At 36.9% G+C, this 18,535-nt stretch overlaps 2 protein-coding genes across 2 annotated transcripts; both read right to left on the reverse strand.

The window, feature by feature from the left end:
* Positions 1-2,914: 2,914 nt before the first annotated feature.
* Positions 2,915-8,749, reverse strand: LOC145782301 (MTRF1L release factor glutamine methyltransferase-like). The gene is made up of 6 exons (XM_082594090.1): positions 8,515-8,749; positions 6,871-7,056; positions 5,407-5,631; positions 4,592-4,713; positions 3,860-3,955; positions 2,915-3,492 (listed from the first exon to the last, which is right to left on the reverse strand). Exons 1-6 carry the CDS (start codon positions 8,677-8,679, stop codon positions 3,348-3,350), a joined length of 939 nt encoding a protein of 312 aa, XP_082450216.1. The 5' UTR covers positions 8,680-8,749; the 3' UTR covers positions 2,915-3,347.
* An 8,547-nt stretch (positions 8,750-17,296) lies between these two features.
* On the reverse strand, positions 17,297-18,054 carry LOC145781852 (uncharacterized). The gene has a single exon (XM_082593532.1). The coding sequence runs from the start codon at positions 18,015-18,017 to the stop codon at positions 17,421-17,423; it is 597 nt and encodes a 198-aa protein (XP_082449658.1). The 5' UTR covers positions 18,018-18,054; the 3' UTR covers positions 17,297-17,420.
* Positions 18,055-18,535: the final 481 nt, after the last annotated feature.

An 18,535-nucleotide genomic window follows, 5' to 3' on the forward strand; every position in this document is an offset into this window, starting at 1 on the left:
CCAACCGTTTTGTTTACAAACGCTATCTATTTAAACTTTAAATTCAGTAATTTTTCAGTATATCACAAAATCTGGTGAGTTCCATTATGACGTAACCACTACTACCAGTATACTGTTTTCATGCTCGCAAATATATATTTGCTTTTCATAATTAATCGTTTTTGTTGGGGGGCAGTAAAATTTCGCCAGTTTATAAAGGGGGCGTTGGGCCAAAAAAGGTTGAGAAACACTGATTTAGAATATTAGCTATCAAGTTGTAATAGTTGTTTTTAAATCTTTATCCTCGGACTGAAAAAGCTTGGATAGGTTATTTCTCGTAGTTTCGCATACTTGTAGAGGCTTTTGACCCAAAGCCGGTTACCGAGATTGGCAAAGCAAATTTTCTGATTGTTGAAGGGTTGTTGTTCGGAAATATTCCACATCAGGTGCCGCTAAATGGAGAGCAGTCCTTGGAATGAGTTGCTCAAGCGCACACCCTCAAGAGTCAAACCAGCGCCGCTTGATCTTAAAGCTTCTTCGTTCACGACGCTATACGCTAACCAACTGAGCTATCGAGGCTATCAGTAGTTTTAATAGCGCTCCAATATTGGTGATGCCAGCTGCTGCCCAGCGTGCCCTGGAAATCCCCGGTAGGCTACTCTAGATTTCCAGAAGATTAGCTTCCGGAGCGCTAGTTTATTACTTTCCAAATGCGCTAGGTGCCGTAGAAGAAATTCAGAAATATGTCTTTATAAGACTTTGAAACAATACAGTTGATGTACTTAAAACGTTGCTAAAGTAAGTATAATGGTCTATAGATGGTAGGCTATAGCGTTGTTCAATGCAAATATTCATATTTTAGTGAAACAATAATACAAAACAATACAAGTTATAGCCTAGAAAAAAATATATACAGTATATATTTGTTTTTAGTTTTTTCCACTTTTGATTTTTCAAGTTATAGCCTACAATTTCTAAGACACTTATCGTATTCAAAATCATAAAACCTCTGGCGACTTCGGGTCTCAATTGCCGGATTACGTCCATGGCGTAATCAGGATCCAACATAGCCTACTTCGCTGGTTAAAAATTTCTCGGTGGAAGACGGATCATTCGTATAAAGAGTAGACTTGAAACAATTACAGTGTGTAGAGAAGCACCGTGAGATGTCAGTATGAGGTTCATTTGTGAAAATCCGCGTTCACACTCGCTCGATGAAATTGAAAGGGATTATAGTGACGTTATCAAATTTTGAAGACTCTGGGATCTTCTTTTCGTAGTTAGCCTATATATTCACGAAGTCCTCTCACAGCAGCTTCGCGTTCATCTAAGCGCAATCTCTTTGCCACTTCAATGATTTCGTTTTCTCCGTGTGTCATACTGTGTCCTCTGGCCAAATAGTTGAATCAAGTATTTTTCACCTGTTAATAAATGACAAGTCTGTTGAATTCAACAAGCGATCTTGGATGGAATTTCCTAAGTGATTATACACCCTTCTCTGTTGGGTGGAAAATACCACCCTTTGGTAGGGTGGAAATGACCATCTTTCCCAATAGGCTATGGGGTGGGAATGAAACAGTAGAAGTGGAATTTTTAGACCACCCCTAAAAGTGGTTAAAACTACACTTTTTGATTTACAGTGTAGAAGATGCGGGGATTGATTAGCGGGCTATTTCTGCAATTGTTTACATGTAATTTTACACCTTTGAACTCTAAGTTTTCTTCAGCATCCTTAGCAATGCCATAATGTCGTCCGGGTTTGTTCCTTCGTGTTTCAAATAATTTTGCAAGATTATTAATTTTGTTATCTGCATCTCAAATAGTAGCCTACATGCTCTGTTTTACAGTTCAAGGCTTAGGCTATTTCGGACAATTCTTGCGAGTATTCGTACATCAAAGCCAAAGTCCAACAAGAAATCCGTGGATGTTATTTTCGACAAGAGTCCTTGATATTTCGCACGTTCCCGAGAATCTCTTGTGTCGCTAATAGCCCCCTTTTTGAAAAATTCGACAAGTGCTGGGAAATCATTCCAGACGGCACTAACTGTGCAGAAACTCGAGGCTACCCAACGTGTGTCCAGTAGGCCTACCCTTCCGATTTTCAACAACTGCACTTCAACAGCCGCTGCACATTCACCCAATTCCTTGCTATTGTTAGGAGAAGCGTGGTAAAGGCTATAGCGTTTGTCCATAAAAGATAGAAATCGATTCAAATTACTGACTGATTTTACAGCATGACGAACCAGTAGCCACTTTAACAAGTCGAAATTCTGCCACTGAAATTGACTACAATGCAACCGCCAACCAATCAAAACGTGTTATAAGAGGCTATACCGTCCAATTGTGACCCTTCTAGCACTCATCCAGAGAGTTAATGCTTGTTTTGAACTTTATTTGGTAATTACAGAAGAAAAAGAGCAATAGCAGTGGTGAGAATCGAACACGCGTCAATGAAATGACTACTTTCTAGCCCGAACCCTAACCCCTAAGCCAACCAGCTGACAAAAAATCCATCACTTGATTTGCTTTCTATGATCTTCTTTCCGCCATTTTTTACGTCACTTAAACCGTAGCTTATGATTGGTTGGCGGTTTCATTCTAGTCAATTTCAGTGGCAGAATTTCGACTTTGTCAAAAAAGCACTAGTTAGCTGCATGGTGTCATTTTTGTAGACATCATTTTCACAGATCTTCCACTTGATGACTATATTTTTCGTACAATTCTGTAAGGAGGGTGTATCAAATTACCAACCCTTCCCCTACCTGCTTGGCAACAACACAGGAGAATTTGGCTACTTATGGTCATCAGTTATGGTAGACAGTGTTCGCTTAGCACCACCGATAAGCGACTCCTAGCTCAGAAGAGGCGATGTTCTAAAATTATATCTTCTAGACTCTAGAGTGCACTGCATATTAATAATACACACAATAAATTTATAGAATATAATTTAAGCCAGAGTACATCACACACGATATATTAAATTAACACAGGAATTGTTACATGTTCAGATTAATTAGTCCACGTTTAAACCTTCAGATTGCCACTTCCTTCCTTTGGGTGATTGCTTTTTGCTGTTCCTTTTCGTCCTGCTGTCGGGTCGCCACAGTGCTGTTTCAAATCTTTTGCACAGCGCATTGTAGCCTTGGCGAGAAGGGGAACGCCACAAGAATATCACGTTACAGAAAATGTCCACCCAGAGCACTTTACAACAACCCTCTTCTCACTATTCAACTCAGTCGGTTAGTGTCTAAAACGTAGAAGTCATTTTGTCCGACGCACAGCCAAGTGGTGAGAGCCATGGCTCTACGTCCGAAAGGTCGTTTGTTCGACACCGCCCAAGAACATGTGGCTTTTAAAGATGAGTTTTTTCAAGTTGCGGGGTTAGAAAAGACGGAGAGCTTGACAAATCTCGGTCGATCCATAAAGTCTGGCCTCACTTTTTCGACCCGATACTCGTCGGAAAGTTCAGGAATGATTTCCGGATGAGTGGTGTCGACCTCCAACCAAATCCATCTGAAACGCACAATTTGTCATTAAATAAATGGTCAGCTTTAGAAAGAGTCACAAGACGCCAAAACAGATGATCTTATCTGCAGGTCTGTGAAATCGGAGGGATTTTGGCGTGTCCGAAGCGTGCAGATAGATCTGCCCCCCTCGGATGGGGAGTGGCCGGATCGTACAACGAGGTCCAATGTGCTTTGACGTAAGCACAGTATGGTCAACAAAATCCAAATCTAGAACGTTCTACCTGTGGAGTAACGGGAACCAACGTCTTGTGTGCAACCTTTTTAAATATCTTCTGGAGTCGTATGCTGCGCTCTAAATATAAACGCTGTGCGCAGGTGAAATACAGAGACGCACATTTTACCACCCTACTAACCCGTTTGGTCTGAGAAGTTGTTCGCCTTGTTTCAACACTTTCCTTATCACATCCAAACCGTCTGTGCCACCGTGTAGAGCCAAGTGGCTTTCATATCTGCAAAATAGTAAATGTTGTAGGGGGTTGTATAATGTATAGAGCAAGCTTGTCGCCAACATTTCTTTTACACAATCTTTGTCCACAACAACGATGTACGGTACTAAGGAGGGAAGAAGTTTTCTCCCAAAGACAATGGCCTTGATGGTGAATGTGAAGAGGAAACAGAGACGTCCAAAAACCATAGAAAAAAAACAGGTGAAGAATGAAGCAAAGTCGGACTGAGTACATATTACAGGGTGGTTTGCGATCTTTCTCCCACGGACCACCACAGATAAACATCAATGGGAAATGAACTTTAAATAGAAACTTCCTGTAACTATCTCCAAGGCAGCGACTAGAAGATTTCTTCATCGTTGAGAAACTGAAAGCATCCAATTTCATAGGGTTTTGTTAGTCCGGACCAAAGGTGAAACCTTCACCAAGAATTTAATGTCAGTATCCTTGATGTTTATTGGCTGGTGGTTTACAAAACAAAATTTGATAAAACTACCATTCAATGGTAGTTTTATCAAATATTTCTGAAAACAAAATTCATGACTAAAAACTTGATTCTAAAGAAAACACAGATCATAAAATTCGTATCGATAACGAAATTCGATGTTTACACCTAAATATATAATATTTAACACTTACTGTGATATTTCTGGTTGTAGGTTTTCCATGTCGCTAGTTGGAATATATGGAGGATTACTTATGATGCCGTCATATAATCCCATGCTTGGTATCGACATAACATCGCAATGAATGACATTTAACTGAAAGAAAACCATGAAAAATTACCATGTAAACTTAATTATCACAACAGTTTTGCAAAATTATATATATCATATAATAGAAGAAGTCACTTCCAGTACTTTGTGCTTCGTCCACATTCAACAATAAGTCTCACCGCTTCATCAACAAAAATGTTATCTATTCAGTTTCAGCGGCACTCAGGGGAATATTTTACAAGCAACCCCAGTTCGACAAGGGCAAACTTTACTGTCCATGTTCATCACCAGATCTGCATCAGTGATTTTAAGTCTGCAACTGTGCCACACCATCGGGGTAAACCTTTCACAAAATAATCTCACAAAATGAAGATCTATGCATTTAATGCAACTATTCCGGAGGCTCATTTGCCTTAAGCGCCGCTTACTGTGTTCAATATTATTGGCGTTTGATGTAAAACTCTATTTTTAATCCCAGTTCAGCAAACAAAACAAAGTATAGAGAAAGTTGATGATGCTGTCAAGTCTGCTAGAACGATATATGGAAACTTAGTTAAACATAAACAAGCATACTGAACGTAGCGTCAAGTGTTCTTCGACAGCTTTGAGGGATGCTTCAGAAGATAATTTAACAAGGTGAAGATTAATTTACTAAGAGTATATAACAAAAAAGCAAACCAAAATTATTGATGTCAATGTCATGGTGTTTGCCGTGTTTTATAAACTCAAACAACTCACGTTTGGAAGATCCAGATGCAATAAAACAGAATTTTCTTTTGTCAGATTTACAGCGTAAACATCCTTGTCAATGGCAGTGCAATTAAGTGGTTTATTTATCCGGCCACATTTGAGTGCATGCAGCAACGCCAATGAGATGGCACCACTGCCACATCCAACTTCCAACAAGTCAAATCTTGAGCCAGGAAAATTATTTATGTCTGCAATGGCACATTGCACCAGCTCCTATAATGTGAAACAACATTAAAAACTATCAGTTAGGCCATAGACCATATACATGTTGAATTGTCAGAGTCTAAAGTAGTTTCTATTTTCAATTTAATTTCCCCATTTCAATTAAAAATGATTTTATGTGGTGGATGAGCACTGAGCAGTAACCACATTTCTTGTACACAGTTTATAATTTTCTACTATACAAAGTGAAATGCTATTTATCTAAAATATATAATTGTGACAGTTGTGTTTTCAAGCACAATACACAGTACACACAGAATGTAAACTTATATACTGTATATACAGTGTGCAGGTGTGATGCACAGTAAAGTTGTGATAATAATTTCATTTTGTTCAAAAGTAATCCTTTGCAGTAAAATTGCTTACTCATTTCCTTTCTTCAACAGATTGATGATGTTTGATCAGCTGCGACCTCTCTAATGAACTCTCTATATTTTGTTGTGTCTTTTGTTTTTACTAGTATATGTATACTTTGGATGTTTTACTAGTAGTAGTACTGTATATACCAGTATGCTGTGTTGTGTGTTGTATGTATTGTATATGCCATTTTGTATTTCTTCATCATTTCTGTATTCCTGTTTTCATACTGTACTGCTAAATTTCGTATGATATTGTTTTTTATGTTGTGTATAATATATATTTGCGTTCAACTCTGACACCGTTATATGTCAAATAAGCTATGACACCTCACGGGTGTGGCAGACTTGATGACCAATGACCAGTTTGGTCCTTCTGCCACTCCCATCATCATCAGCAAACAACCTAACTCAAATTGTAATCTTGTATTGTTTTTTTTTCACATGTGCTGATGATGCAAAAATAAAAGAACTTCTTCTTATCTTCTTCTGGACATGCTTCTTATTTCTGAATTCTGTACTCATTTACAGAAATGTTAAAGCAAATACCACTTCACTTGTTGTTCACATCATCTCATGGCAGTTTCAAACACATCAAACAACACACTAGGTGTAGGACTTGCTTGCTTAGTGTTTCAGATAATCGGAGTTGTACTGCATCAGTGCCAGTACAACGTACAAGACATATTGATCTTTTAAAACATTGAAGTTAGTGATGCTACCTAATACCTATACGTAAGAAATTACAAACAAAGCTGGATCAAACTTATTCTGTGCCTAGCAAACCTTGACTGCATATTTAAAAGATAAAACCAATAAATGCAATAAAAATATTGAACTCACAAAGCAAGTTGCAGATAAAGTAAAAACCCACTTCTGTTTCAGGTCGAGGGATAAATACAGGAGGCCTCATTTTTAATGTCAACCCACCAAAATCCCATTCCTCTATCACGTACTGTATGGGAAGACGATGCAACCTCTTTTTACATAAAACATCGATTTTCTTTTCAGTGCCTGGTTGAAGAGTACAAGCTTGTTCATCGTGATCAAGTTGGTTATACTGAAAATAAAACAAAATTAGTTTTAAAAGTCATTATTTTGCTTTAGTAAGATAAACAAAATATTTAGAAGGAAATGTTTATGGACAAGATCCCTTGAGCACCGACAGGAAAGCATATTGTAGCTGGTAATATGTAACCATAATGATGCCATTGAGCTTTCTTGGTGGTTTTCGAAACTCACATTAATCAAGTACAGTTATTCCAAAAGACATATACATATAGATAAAGTAAAACATTAAAATATAATTGCAGTGAAATGTTCTTATGGATTTGTTAGTTTCAACTGTCAATAATAATAATTTTCAGCAGTCAACAATATATATACAAAAAGATTAACAAAGACACAAACGCAGCAATTCGTTTCTTGCGAACAATATGGCTGACAGGCGATGGCAAATATATTAGGACAATGCATTTTATGGGAAATATAAATAGATTTTTTTAATATATGATAGAGTTTAAGTTAAACAGGAATTGTCAGTAACCGCTACATTACATATAATTGCAGAACTTTGTCTGAAAGTGAGATAAGTGCATTACAGTGATTTCGCATTTGTGCAAAAGAAATTGACCAGTGCTCTTTTACAATTCGCCCTGTTGGTCAACTGAATGATGACATCATCATACATCACACATGTTGGAATGGACTATTATAAAGAAGGAAGTATGGGGTGGAAATGCACTGAGTTAGGGTTAGGGTTAGTAACACGGTACACAGTAACATGTTCTATTAATAGGCTGTTGTTTTTAAAATGTTTTTATCATTTAAAGTAAACTTTTGATAATGGTTTGAATTTTGTCAAGTTTAGGTGGCCACCAGATGGAGCTAGTACTATTTTGGGACTTGGTATTAACTTAGTTGGTTAGATCTACGCTTGTGCTTTCTAACGATAGCAAATTTGTTGAAATTGAACAACAAATGAATAAATGGGAGACAATTTCCTTTAGGTGTTTTTCAGTGCATTTCCACCCCGTACTTCCTCAATATAATAGTTAAATTCCAACATGTGTGACGTATGATGGCGTCATCATCCAGTTGACCAACAAGGCGAATTGTGAAAGAGCACCAAGAAATTGACCCAAACAAGTTACCTTTTGTGTTATCAGATATAGTACGGTACCAGACAACATTATGTGCTCATTGAAAGCAATCTATAAAACGGGATAAAAATTTAAATTTTAAAGTTCTCACTTTCTTGTTTTAACAATTTAATCATGTTTTTATTTGCGCCCAATGCGATAACATACAGTGCACTGCAATCACAGATGGGATACAACAGACGACAGGAAGCAGCGAAGTGACATAGTCTTCGAGTCAGTTGCTTCCCTTATTTTGGCTTGCCATTAAGTAAGCCGAACCACAGTACCGGTAGTACATAGTTTTTAAAAAGAAACAATTAGTTTTCAAAACTAGGCTCGAGTGAAAGAACAACATATAAAATGCTATTGTCACTCACGGTTTTCTTTCCAAAGACATGTGCTATAATATACTGTGCCGAAACTTCTGGCTCAGAAATGTTTTCACATTGAAATTTTCTTGTCCATTCTTGAAGCTTCACTTTTGTAGAAATATTTCTTGTATAACGCAAAACAGCTGGTGTTAATCGCATGACATACTTCATCCAACTAATTCTTAATAAATGAGCTATGCAAATTTGAACCTTTTTACCACCAATTTCATGTACGGTAGCCTATGCCTGTTAGTAATGAAATTAAGTTGTTTTAGTTTTACAAAAGTGGGTTTATATGCATTAGCCTACTACTATCAGTACCGTACTTTGAAAATCTGATCATGTCAACACATGTATAGTATAGAGATGCAAGAAGAAGCTTCGAGATCAAGCAGCGGTGGTTTGACTCTCAGGGTGTGCGCTTTAGCAACACAGTCTAAGAACAGCTCTTCTTTCAGCGACACCTAATGAATAGAATAATTTCCCAATAACAACACTTGAACAATCAGAAACTTCACTAGCTGTCAATCTCGTAACTGGCCCTTCTACAAGTATGTGAAGCTACCAGAACCTATCAAGGCTTTGTCAGACCCCGGTTCCAAATAAAGATTTAAAAACCAAGCGATTTCAGTGAAAAATATGGTACCGTACAGTAATGAAATAGGCGATATAACGTAAAAGAACAACTGCACACCCAAAAAAGTGGTGCTAGAGACAAGGTCAATTTCCGATCTATAGGATGCAATGCCTGGTAATTCTACTTTCATGGAAAATGAGCGACGGGTCCAAATTACACCAAGTTATCCTGTTGCAAATTGTATGTTTTTAGGGCTTTTTGTAGGCAGAGATATTTGGTCACACATCACTCGAGCATGACATACGCACCCGAGCATGTGACATACGTACTTAAGCGTATGCTTTTGCGAAACGGAAGGTTGTAGATTTTAAAAATACCTTTAATGTCAAATATCTTGAGAGCTAGAGCACATTCAAAAAACTAAACGCATTTTCGAAATCACGAGGCTTGAAATATTTAAAAATGACTCTTAAACGTAGTGCAGAAATCTTTTGTTCTATCAATGCAGTAGGCTATGTTCTTTTTATTTATTTATTTATTTTTTTATGTTATTTTGTTCTATCAATGCTATTTTTTTCCCGCGCTTTTACAAAGTAAGCAGCAAAGATTTTGCTCTCCAGGTCTAAATATATAAATTGGATTAAAGAAAAACTTAGGCCTGGAGAGTAGCTAATTTTAGACAAATTAAGAATGGAATTTAATTGTGGTCATTTCAGTCCAAAAATTTTCGAAATTGATAAAGAATTCGCAAAGACAGAACAATTCAAAGAAACCCAATCAAGAATCCAAGCCTGCGGTTGCCGCATGTAGCAAACAAGCAATTGACTCGCCAGCCTCAGCTTTGAAAGAATAGGGATGATGAAAGTAAATTATTATCCAGTGAAGCAAATAAAGTACAGTAGCCTACGGTAGAAAATTTATCAAACAACAATTAGTAAGCCATGTGGATTAATTGTTTTACCTTCTATTCAATCTATTGTGTAACATCTTGTTTGCTGCCCATTATCAAATCGGTTCAAAGTTTGTCCTAAAACTTTTTGTTTCAAATTCATTTTTTTTTAAACTTTTCTTAGTGTGTGTTGTATCCGTATAAATCAATTTAATTAAACCAGCGCAAGAGTTTTTAACTCTTACAAGGTTGGGCTCCCTGGAGTCTTGCTCAGTTTGGGGGGGGGGGGCTGTCGATTCTTCTTGTGCTTTAGGAGTGATATCTCTGTTATTTTTTAAGGTACGGTTTCAAACTTTGGGATTCACTTTGTAAAATTATTCACGCTGAGCATATCCGAAAATTAAAACTATGTAAATTTTAGAACTGCTTATAGACGTTGAAATGTTGAGGTGACTTATGACTTTTGGATTATTTTGCGATTAAAGCAATTGTAGCGTGAGTTTACCCATTATTTTTTGGTAGAGTAATGAAGAACATGCTTTGCAATGTTGTGATTAAAAAATTTTTACATAATCTCAATTTGAATCTATATTTTTCATGCAAAATAATAACTTTTCCCACGCTCAAAAATAAGGTCGCTCCTTGACTAAAAGAACAATGCTTCATCAATTACATGCAGTACGGTAATGAGATTTCTGAACGCGTGTCACACCAATTTGGATTATGATCTTGTGACCTCGGTTCCAAGAACAGCAACTCCTACGCTTTATTAACAAATGTAGACCAGCTGAAGAAGCAGGGTGGCGCTTATCAAATACTATTATGTAATCCACGAAACGAATGGAAGATCATGAGACAAAAAACGCGATATAAATGCAATGTATTGTAGTTGCAACAGCGTCTCTCAATGTAAGTTCAATGTGAACTCGGCTACATACAAGGCTAGTACTAGGAGTAAGATTACCCGATAAAGTCGATGATGCTCTACGACGTAGAGTCTACGTAAACAGAAGTCAGAAAGAAATTCAAAATAAAACAGTTACGGTTCATTAATTAACAGAACGTCACAACGCTTTTCGTCAAAAAGAAAATCTGTAATGCCTCGGGTCATTTTCTTGTGGATTCAATAAGCTCTCTAAGATTCATACGTCACACACTAAAACCCAAACAATATTTAGATTTATTCAAAGTAGTATTTATTATGCGTCAAATCATTGTGAACCTGGAGAAATACTTTACAAAGAATTAGCTGCCTAATGGGCGTTTGTGCGATAAAAATGTCAGTTTGGCAGCAAAATATTGATAAGTATTTTGATTTGGTTACAGTAATACCGGACTGCAGCTGGTAGGACCAACGAAACAAGCAAACGCTCAGTTCAGTTTGTTATTATTTCTGACCACCACAACGAAAAACAATATGTGCCAAATACAGCAGAAGTCTAGAAAAAGGTAGAAGCGACAAGATGCGGACGTTATAACGTGCATGATACCAAAGTAGGAGAATCAGTTTAAAATATGGCACAGTCCCAACACCTTAGTAAGATTTTTTTAAATTCAGAAAAAAACAATGTTAAAAAAAAAGCAAGCGAAATGTTTTAACGATTAATGCTGTACCAGTAAAAAAAAATAATGAAAACAATGATAATAAAAAGAAACAAGACAAAATAAACAGTTGCTACGTTGACTTTGGCTCTAGCCAAAACGCTAAAAGTATAAGTTATAGCTCAGTGGTTAGGCTACCCGCCCGGCTCAAAATGAAACGGCGCTGGTTCGACTCTCAGGGTGTGCGCTTGAGCAACGCATTTCAGGAGTGCTCTCCATGCAGCGGCACTTAGTGAATGTGCAGGGGTTTACGTTTTATTTGTATTAAATGTTTATTAATCCCCTGAAGACAGCAGATACGCTGCTGGCGTAACAAAGCTTCGATGGTACAAAGGTAGCACAATGAGTCTCAAGTTCTTTTATTCGTGAGTTCGAATTGAATTTAGATTTTTGAATTTGAAAAGTTATCTTATGAGTCTCGGTTAAAATTGTTTTGTGCAGAGGTATATAAACCACTTTCAGAAAAAGGAAAAAGCAAACAGTTATGTAATTTAAAATTGGCAAATTCCAACAATAAGTTATGTTTACGAACTAGGGTGAACTCCTGCTAGTGAGATTCCCTTACAGAGGTGAACTGCGGGTAAACTGAATAAGATTGATAGCAATAAATGGCCATTTTAACAGCCTCACTTGGGAAAGCTGCGGGTGGTAGGTTATTTGAGTAACAAATGATCCATCAAAATTATCCCGGTGCACAACAAGTGAGTTTTCTTAAGAAACGCAACTATTTATTCTCACTGTTGGGTTCCTGGGTAGAAAACTATTTATCAAACTATATTTGTGCATAACAAGTGAGTTTTTAAGAAACGTAAATGTTATGTGAGAATTACATTTTGCACAAGGTTGAAAGTAGTAGATAGGCTATTCATCATGGGTCCCTACAAATGGGATAATTCTCAGGCAATACATGGCCACCTAAAGATACGGCCTGATTTGTCACATTTTGCAGAAATTTCCAGGTTTTTCTAACTTTGGGCAAACGTTTAAATAAATTTTTCTAAAAATTAGATTTTTACACTTTCGTTATTCTTTTCCCCAGATGATACAATAGGTTTTAACATCCTTACATGTTGAAAAACAAAGAAAACTTGATTTCAAAGATTCTAGTCAGACTGTTAATTTTCAATAACAGTCTGATTTTGCGTTTTTCAACTTGCTTTTTCTCATTTGCTAGTGCTTCCCCAAGACAACAAAAAAGTTTTATGTCATTAGGAAACCGTAAAAAGTAAAAACATCTCAGAAAATGTCAGTCAAGCACTAGCAGTAATCGAAATCTGCAAAATGTGACAAATCAGGCCGCATCTCCAGGTGGCCATGGGCAATAACACTTCAACAATAGGAAAACTTCACTCTGTCAATCTCGGTAACCGGCCCTGCGTCAAAAGCTTCTACAAGTATGCGAAACTACCAGGCAGGGTTGCAAGTCGATATTGAAAAAAGTAGGGGATAAATCGATATCGATGATCAAACAAAAAAGTAGAGAAATATCCGATTTCGATAGCTTCCCAAAAAAGTAGAGAAATATCCGATTTCGATAGCCTTCCAAAAAGTAGAGAAATATCCGATTTCAATAGCCTCCCAAAAAAGTAGAAAATAAAGAATAGGCTAATCGATATTAAACGCAATTAAAAAAAATACAAATTAAGTATCTGATTTTATACTGCCTACCAGTGCTACCTTTCTGCTCAATCATGCATAACTTCAAACAAAATGCTTATCCTTTCAACTCCGCTTGATCGGGATTGTTCAATTATCGTTTTTCTCGCATGAGTGTTAAAATACGTTATGATATCTTTGTCCATCGTATGTTATTAAGTAGAATTAAAGGCTTGAAAAAAGTCGCAAAACAATCGAATAAAGAATATCGATTCACATAAAAAAAAGTAAAGAAAAACCATAAACGATATTGGCAGAAAAAAGAAAAGACTATGACGTAATCGATATTGAAAAAGTAGAAAATAGCGCTATCGAATAGCGATTTGGAACCGATACGTGCAACCCTGCTACCAGGAATAACCAATCAAAGCTTTGTCAGTCCGAGGATAAAGATTCAAAACCAACGAACCATAAGTAATATGTTATCCATACGTTCTGACTTTTCGTTGTTGGGAGAATTTAGATTAAAATTTTATTTGGATCAGTGTTTATAGTAGGCCTAAGTAGCCTATTTTTCATGACGATGTTTTTTTACATGTTGTGTTTCCATAATTTATCTCTTATGAAGATTTATTTGTGGTATGTTATCGGATATTCTTAATTGTTATTACTTATTAGTTAAGAAAGTGTAGATGTTAACCTAATTCGATAGCAACTGCATTATGTAAGTTACATCAGAAAGACGAAAAAGCACCTAAGTGCTTACAACATCTAATTATTATTATTATATTTCAAAAGACTGTTAAAAATACAACAACTTTCATGTTTTAATTTTTTTTTGCAGTTACCGCTTTAAAAATACAGCAGTTCAAAATCAAAGCCTTGCTCAAGCTAAATTCTAAAGAAAATGCATCAAAAAGGTGTAGCCTATCTTAGTTTTTGAGGGTATAGCCTGCAGGCTACGTAAAAGATTCTACTCTACAAATCCACTGCTGGAGCCGTGCGTGCCAATACCGTCTATTAGGTTACAATAGTTGTGCATGAGTGAGCGAGAAAAATTACCAAAAAGCGAGAAAAATTACATGTAGGTTACTGTATTTTCTCGGTTTTGGGGGGGGACACTCAGGGCCGACGCGTCCATTAGGCGAAGTCGCCTATGGCAAAGCCTTCAAGAGGGCGCAAAACTTACTTTTTCTTTCAGTTTATTTTTAAAGGTTTGAAAGTTTTTTTTTCGAATATTGTAGTATTCAGTGGCGGCTCGTGCCATGGGGCTGCAGCCCCACCTGAAAAAAAAGAGAAGAGAGAAAATAGGTTTTCCTCGGTGTTTTTCCGATCGGGTTACTTTTTTCACTTAAAATTTGCGGATCGAAAATTAAAATATTAAAAGTTTCGTTTGGCAACACCGATTTTGGGAAAACGTCTTTGCAGCCCGAGATTCTGGATTTCAAGCGCTCTGACTGGCTAAAAATTATCCTTGAAGCTCCACCTCTTTTGGTATTTTACAGCAACTTTTAAATCTGTTGGGGCTGCATGAAAAACAGCCCCACCTAACCGAATAACTTTACAGACTTTTTAAAGTTAGTTTTATTTCGCAGAGTACCGATGAGCGATGAATGTAGAAAGTGTTGGCTGTAAAGTTAGGGTATTCAACAAGTCATGGGAAGTGCTAGTCAAGTGATTTTGGATGCCCTAGGCTAGGGCATCCAAAATCACTAGAACCTTGTATGCAACGGCTAGGCTAGTCAAGACTAAGCTCAATACCAGTAAAGTTGTCACCAAAGCAACACTGTTAGTTTTTTTTAAATACAGCTTAGGAATACATCAACTTTTCAACAAAGTTTGAATGCATTTTTTCAAAATTTGGGATAAAAACATGCTCAGAACGCATCAAATTTAGTGCGATTTTTCAAATAGATAAAATTAAGTTATAAAAGTGCGGTACGAACAGCCATGGTCGAGAGCAATGGCGCATTGTATCCAACCCTCAATACGAGGATGGAACATAATGATGATGATGAAGCGAGAAAGTTGCTCTGATGCATTAAAACCCCATGTTTGATGAGCTCATCTGGAAATACGAACTTGCATTTGCAAAGCCGTCGAAGAACTTGAGATTTTTGCAAAACTTTGGTACCATCAAGCAATTGCATTGACGCCAATGAGTTGAGCTGTGAACTAACAGCAACAACTATAACATCTTCAAAATCTATGACACCTGAAAATGTGCTATCGTTTTAGCCTACAGTATCTAACTAAGTGAATGACGCTTACAGTATCCGTGGCAAGCACTGAGCGAAGCTTTTCAAAGCTGGAAATCATCAAAACGATTGTATACGCTCTACAATTGTTCAGAATAGGCTCGCCTAATCAGCAAATCAGTACTTTTTTACATTGATTCAACGTCTACATTGACTTAACGGGTACAGGCTATATTAGTTTAACAACATTGTGCAAATTTTGACTATATTTTAATTTTAAACTGCCTCCTTTTGGATTCTAACATTTATACTTCAACGTAACGCCCAACGTTACGTCAACGTCACGTAGAACGTCATGTCACCGTCAATGTCACGCAAATACCACACATAATGCTAAAATAAAGTGATTTTTACACAAATGTTTGAGAGCTGTTATAAGATGCAATATGTAAAAGTTATACCCTGTCAGCCTGTGTGTTCGTATCAAATAAACTTACTCTTGATTGTGGCTGATACTGGTTTAAAACAAGCTTTGCTTTGAAAGCTACTTTACAATACGTGGTTTATTTCAATTTATGACGTCACGATTTTTGTTTTTTTTTGGTTCGTTTCTTTCTTGTCTTTTTTTCCTTTTTAGGTCTTGGCTTTCTTTTCTTTTTTGCAATCCATATTCTTGTGCCTTTTTTACAAAGTATTTTTTCCTCTATCATCCAATTTATAACATGCTTTAAAACATAATCGTTCCTTATATTAAATCTATCTTGTATGAACTTTGCAATGCTTCCATAACTGCTGCCATTTTCTTCTTTTAAGGCTCTGATTGCTTTCAATATCATTACTTGAAATTTGGGAACAGGTTTTTCTTTTTTTCGAGGTTTTTGTTTTGCTTCACCTCCTTCCGTCGGTTTTGAAACTTTTCTCTTTTGCTGTTTTTTTTTACCAGCTGCTGAGGAGAAAGGTGTAAGATGATGTCGTAATAAAAGTCTCATAATTTGAGGGCTACCTAGCCTCTTTTTTAGGTGATCGTTCCAGTAATACGAAATATTTTTGTCCACTCAATAAATTTTTGCCTGATTATGTTGTAACAATTTGCTTTGAAAATGTTTATGATATTAATTGCTGTTGAGAAATTGTTTATTGCGTCATAGTAGGCTTTAATAATTTTATTAAAAGAAAGGATATTTTGAAAAATAACTTGTACGGATGATAATTTATAATAAAGTCTCAATAAAATTTTTTCTAGCATGCTATATTTAAAATTTGAAATCAAAAGAAAGAAGTTTTAAAGTTGCTTGATTCATTTTCTAAACAAATAGCTGATTCATAAGTTGTTTTATTGTAGGCCTATTTCTTGAGTAGACAAATGAAAAAGCGGTGTTTTGTGGGTTTTAGTTTGGCCGTATTTTTGTATATCTTTTGTGTTTTGCAAAAAAGGGTAACAGTAAAAATACTTGATATTCATCAACGATAAACGACTTAGAGGTTGTTTTCCAACATGTACCACTTTTAGTGCAAGTAAATAGGCCAACAACCCGCGCTGTAGCTTTAGCCTAATGAACGAGGTAAGTGCATCTGAATGGTAGTCAAGCACCACCAGACTCCATTCGTTCATCTCCGATGCCGACACACGCCCCATCGGCCTGACACTACCAAGACGGGCATGGGTGCGCCTCACCCATCTTCGTACGGCGCAGGGTGTAACCAACGTAAAACGCACCCAACGGGCTTTACCGCTCAACTATGCACAGATGGGGAATGGTTTCTTTAACCTGTCATATTTTTTACCGTGGCAGTAAGCATATGCGCAGCAAGTCAAACAGTCGAAGTGACAGTCTTTTAGCTGAGGCTGCTCTTAAAATGAGCTTCCTGTTGCTCTACGGTGTGAGACTTAGCCACAAGCAACTGACGGAACCATGAATTTCCATGGACAGGACCTGTTTGTTTACTTTGGTAGAGATTCAATATGAAAAAAAATAACCAAGCGTATGGTGCATCGAAAGACATTACATTGGTTGAAGGCAGACGCTTTATTGCTACATGGTGTTCAGCGTCATCCGGGGTAGCGGCATATATCATGCGAAGGATAGCGGCATATATCATTCGTGCTTGATACTTTCTTGGTTTTTCGTCGCCGTCTTTTCTGTTTTCTTCTTGGTCTTCTTCTTTTTGGTCTTCTTCTTCTTGGCCGTCTTTTTCTTGGTCGTCTTCTTGGTTTTCTTCTTCGTCTTCTTCTTGGCCTTCTTCTTGGTTTTCTTCTTGGTCGCCTTCTTGGTCTCCTTCTTGGTTTCCTTCTTGGTCTTCTCCTTTTCTTTACAACTTTTTTAGGTTTTTTTTGTCCAAATTGTAATCCCAGCTTCAAAGCCTTTCCAGTCAACCTGTATTTTGTTCCACTCTTTGCGAGGACTTGCTTCTTACAAAGCCAATTTAACGTGTGGTGCAGGACGAAATCATTACGGACGTTGAATTTGTTTTCAACAAAGAGGCATATGGTATGATAGTCAACTGCTCCTCCTTTCTTGCCCTTTTGGTCTCGAACTGCTTGGAGGACCATGTCTCTGTACTTAGTCTTCCCACGTGCAGTTATCCTCTGTTTTCCAGCCGAAATGCCTGGAACTTTCCAGTCTTCATCATCGTCGTCAAACTCCATTTTCCGGGGCTACCTAGTTTTAATTTAGAAATAAACAACCATTAAGCAAAATACTTCTCAACTAATTGTTTTCTATTCATATTACGGACGTATGCGAAACGGCACATGTGTTACGTCATAATGCCATAGGTTGAAAAGAGAAAATTTTAATGCTTATGTGCAAAAATTTTTCCTTTTTTTATTGTTAGCAGAGTGATTTATATTTTAAATATTTATAGCACTGCAGATGAAGATAGAATCGTTTTCGAAACGTTCGTTGAGCATGAGTTGGTATCTACATTTAGAGCTCTTTATTTTTAGAATAGATTAACCAAGCGTTTCAACTATTTTGCTCCCATGATTATAATTTACTTTTATAAGCCTTGTTACTCAACGCATCCAACAGTTCATCAGCTTCATTTCATCAGCAATCATAAACCGATTTCGCTATCACAGCATCCTCAGTATGATCATGTCAAGGGTTATGTTTTGCTTGTATGATGGACAAGTAAAATAAGCATACTGTACTATATTGGTGA

The sequence above is a fragment of the Aplidium turbinatum genome, chromosome 13 (assembly GCF_918807975.1).
Source record: "Aplidium turbinatum chromosome 13, kaAplTurb1.1, whole genome shotgun sequence".
Lineage (NCBI taxonomy): Eukaryota > Metazoa > Chordata > Ascidiacea > Aplousobranchia > Polyclinidae > Aplidium > Aplidium turbinatum.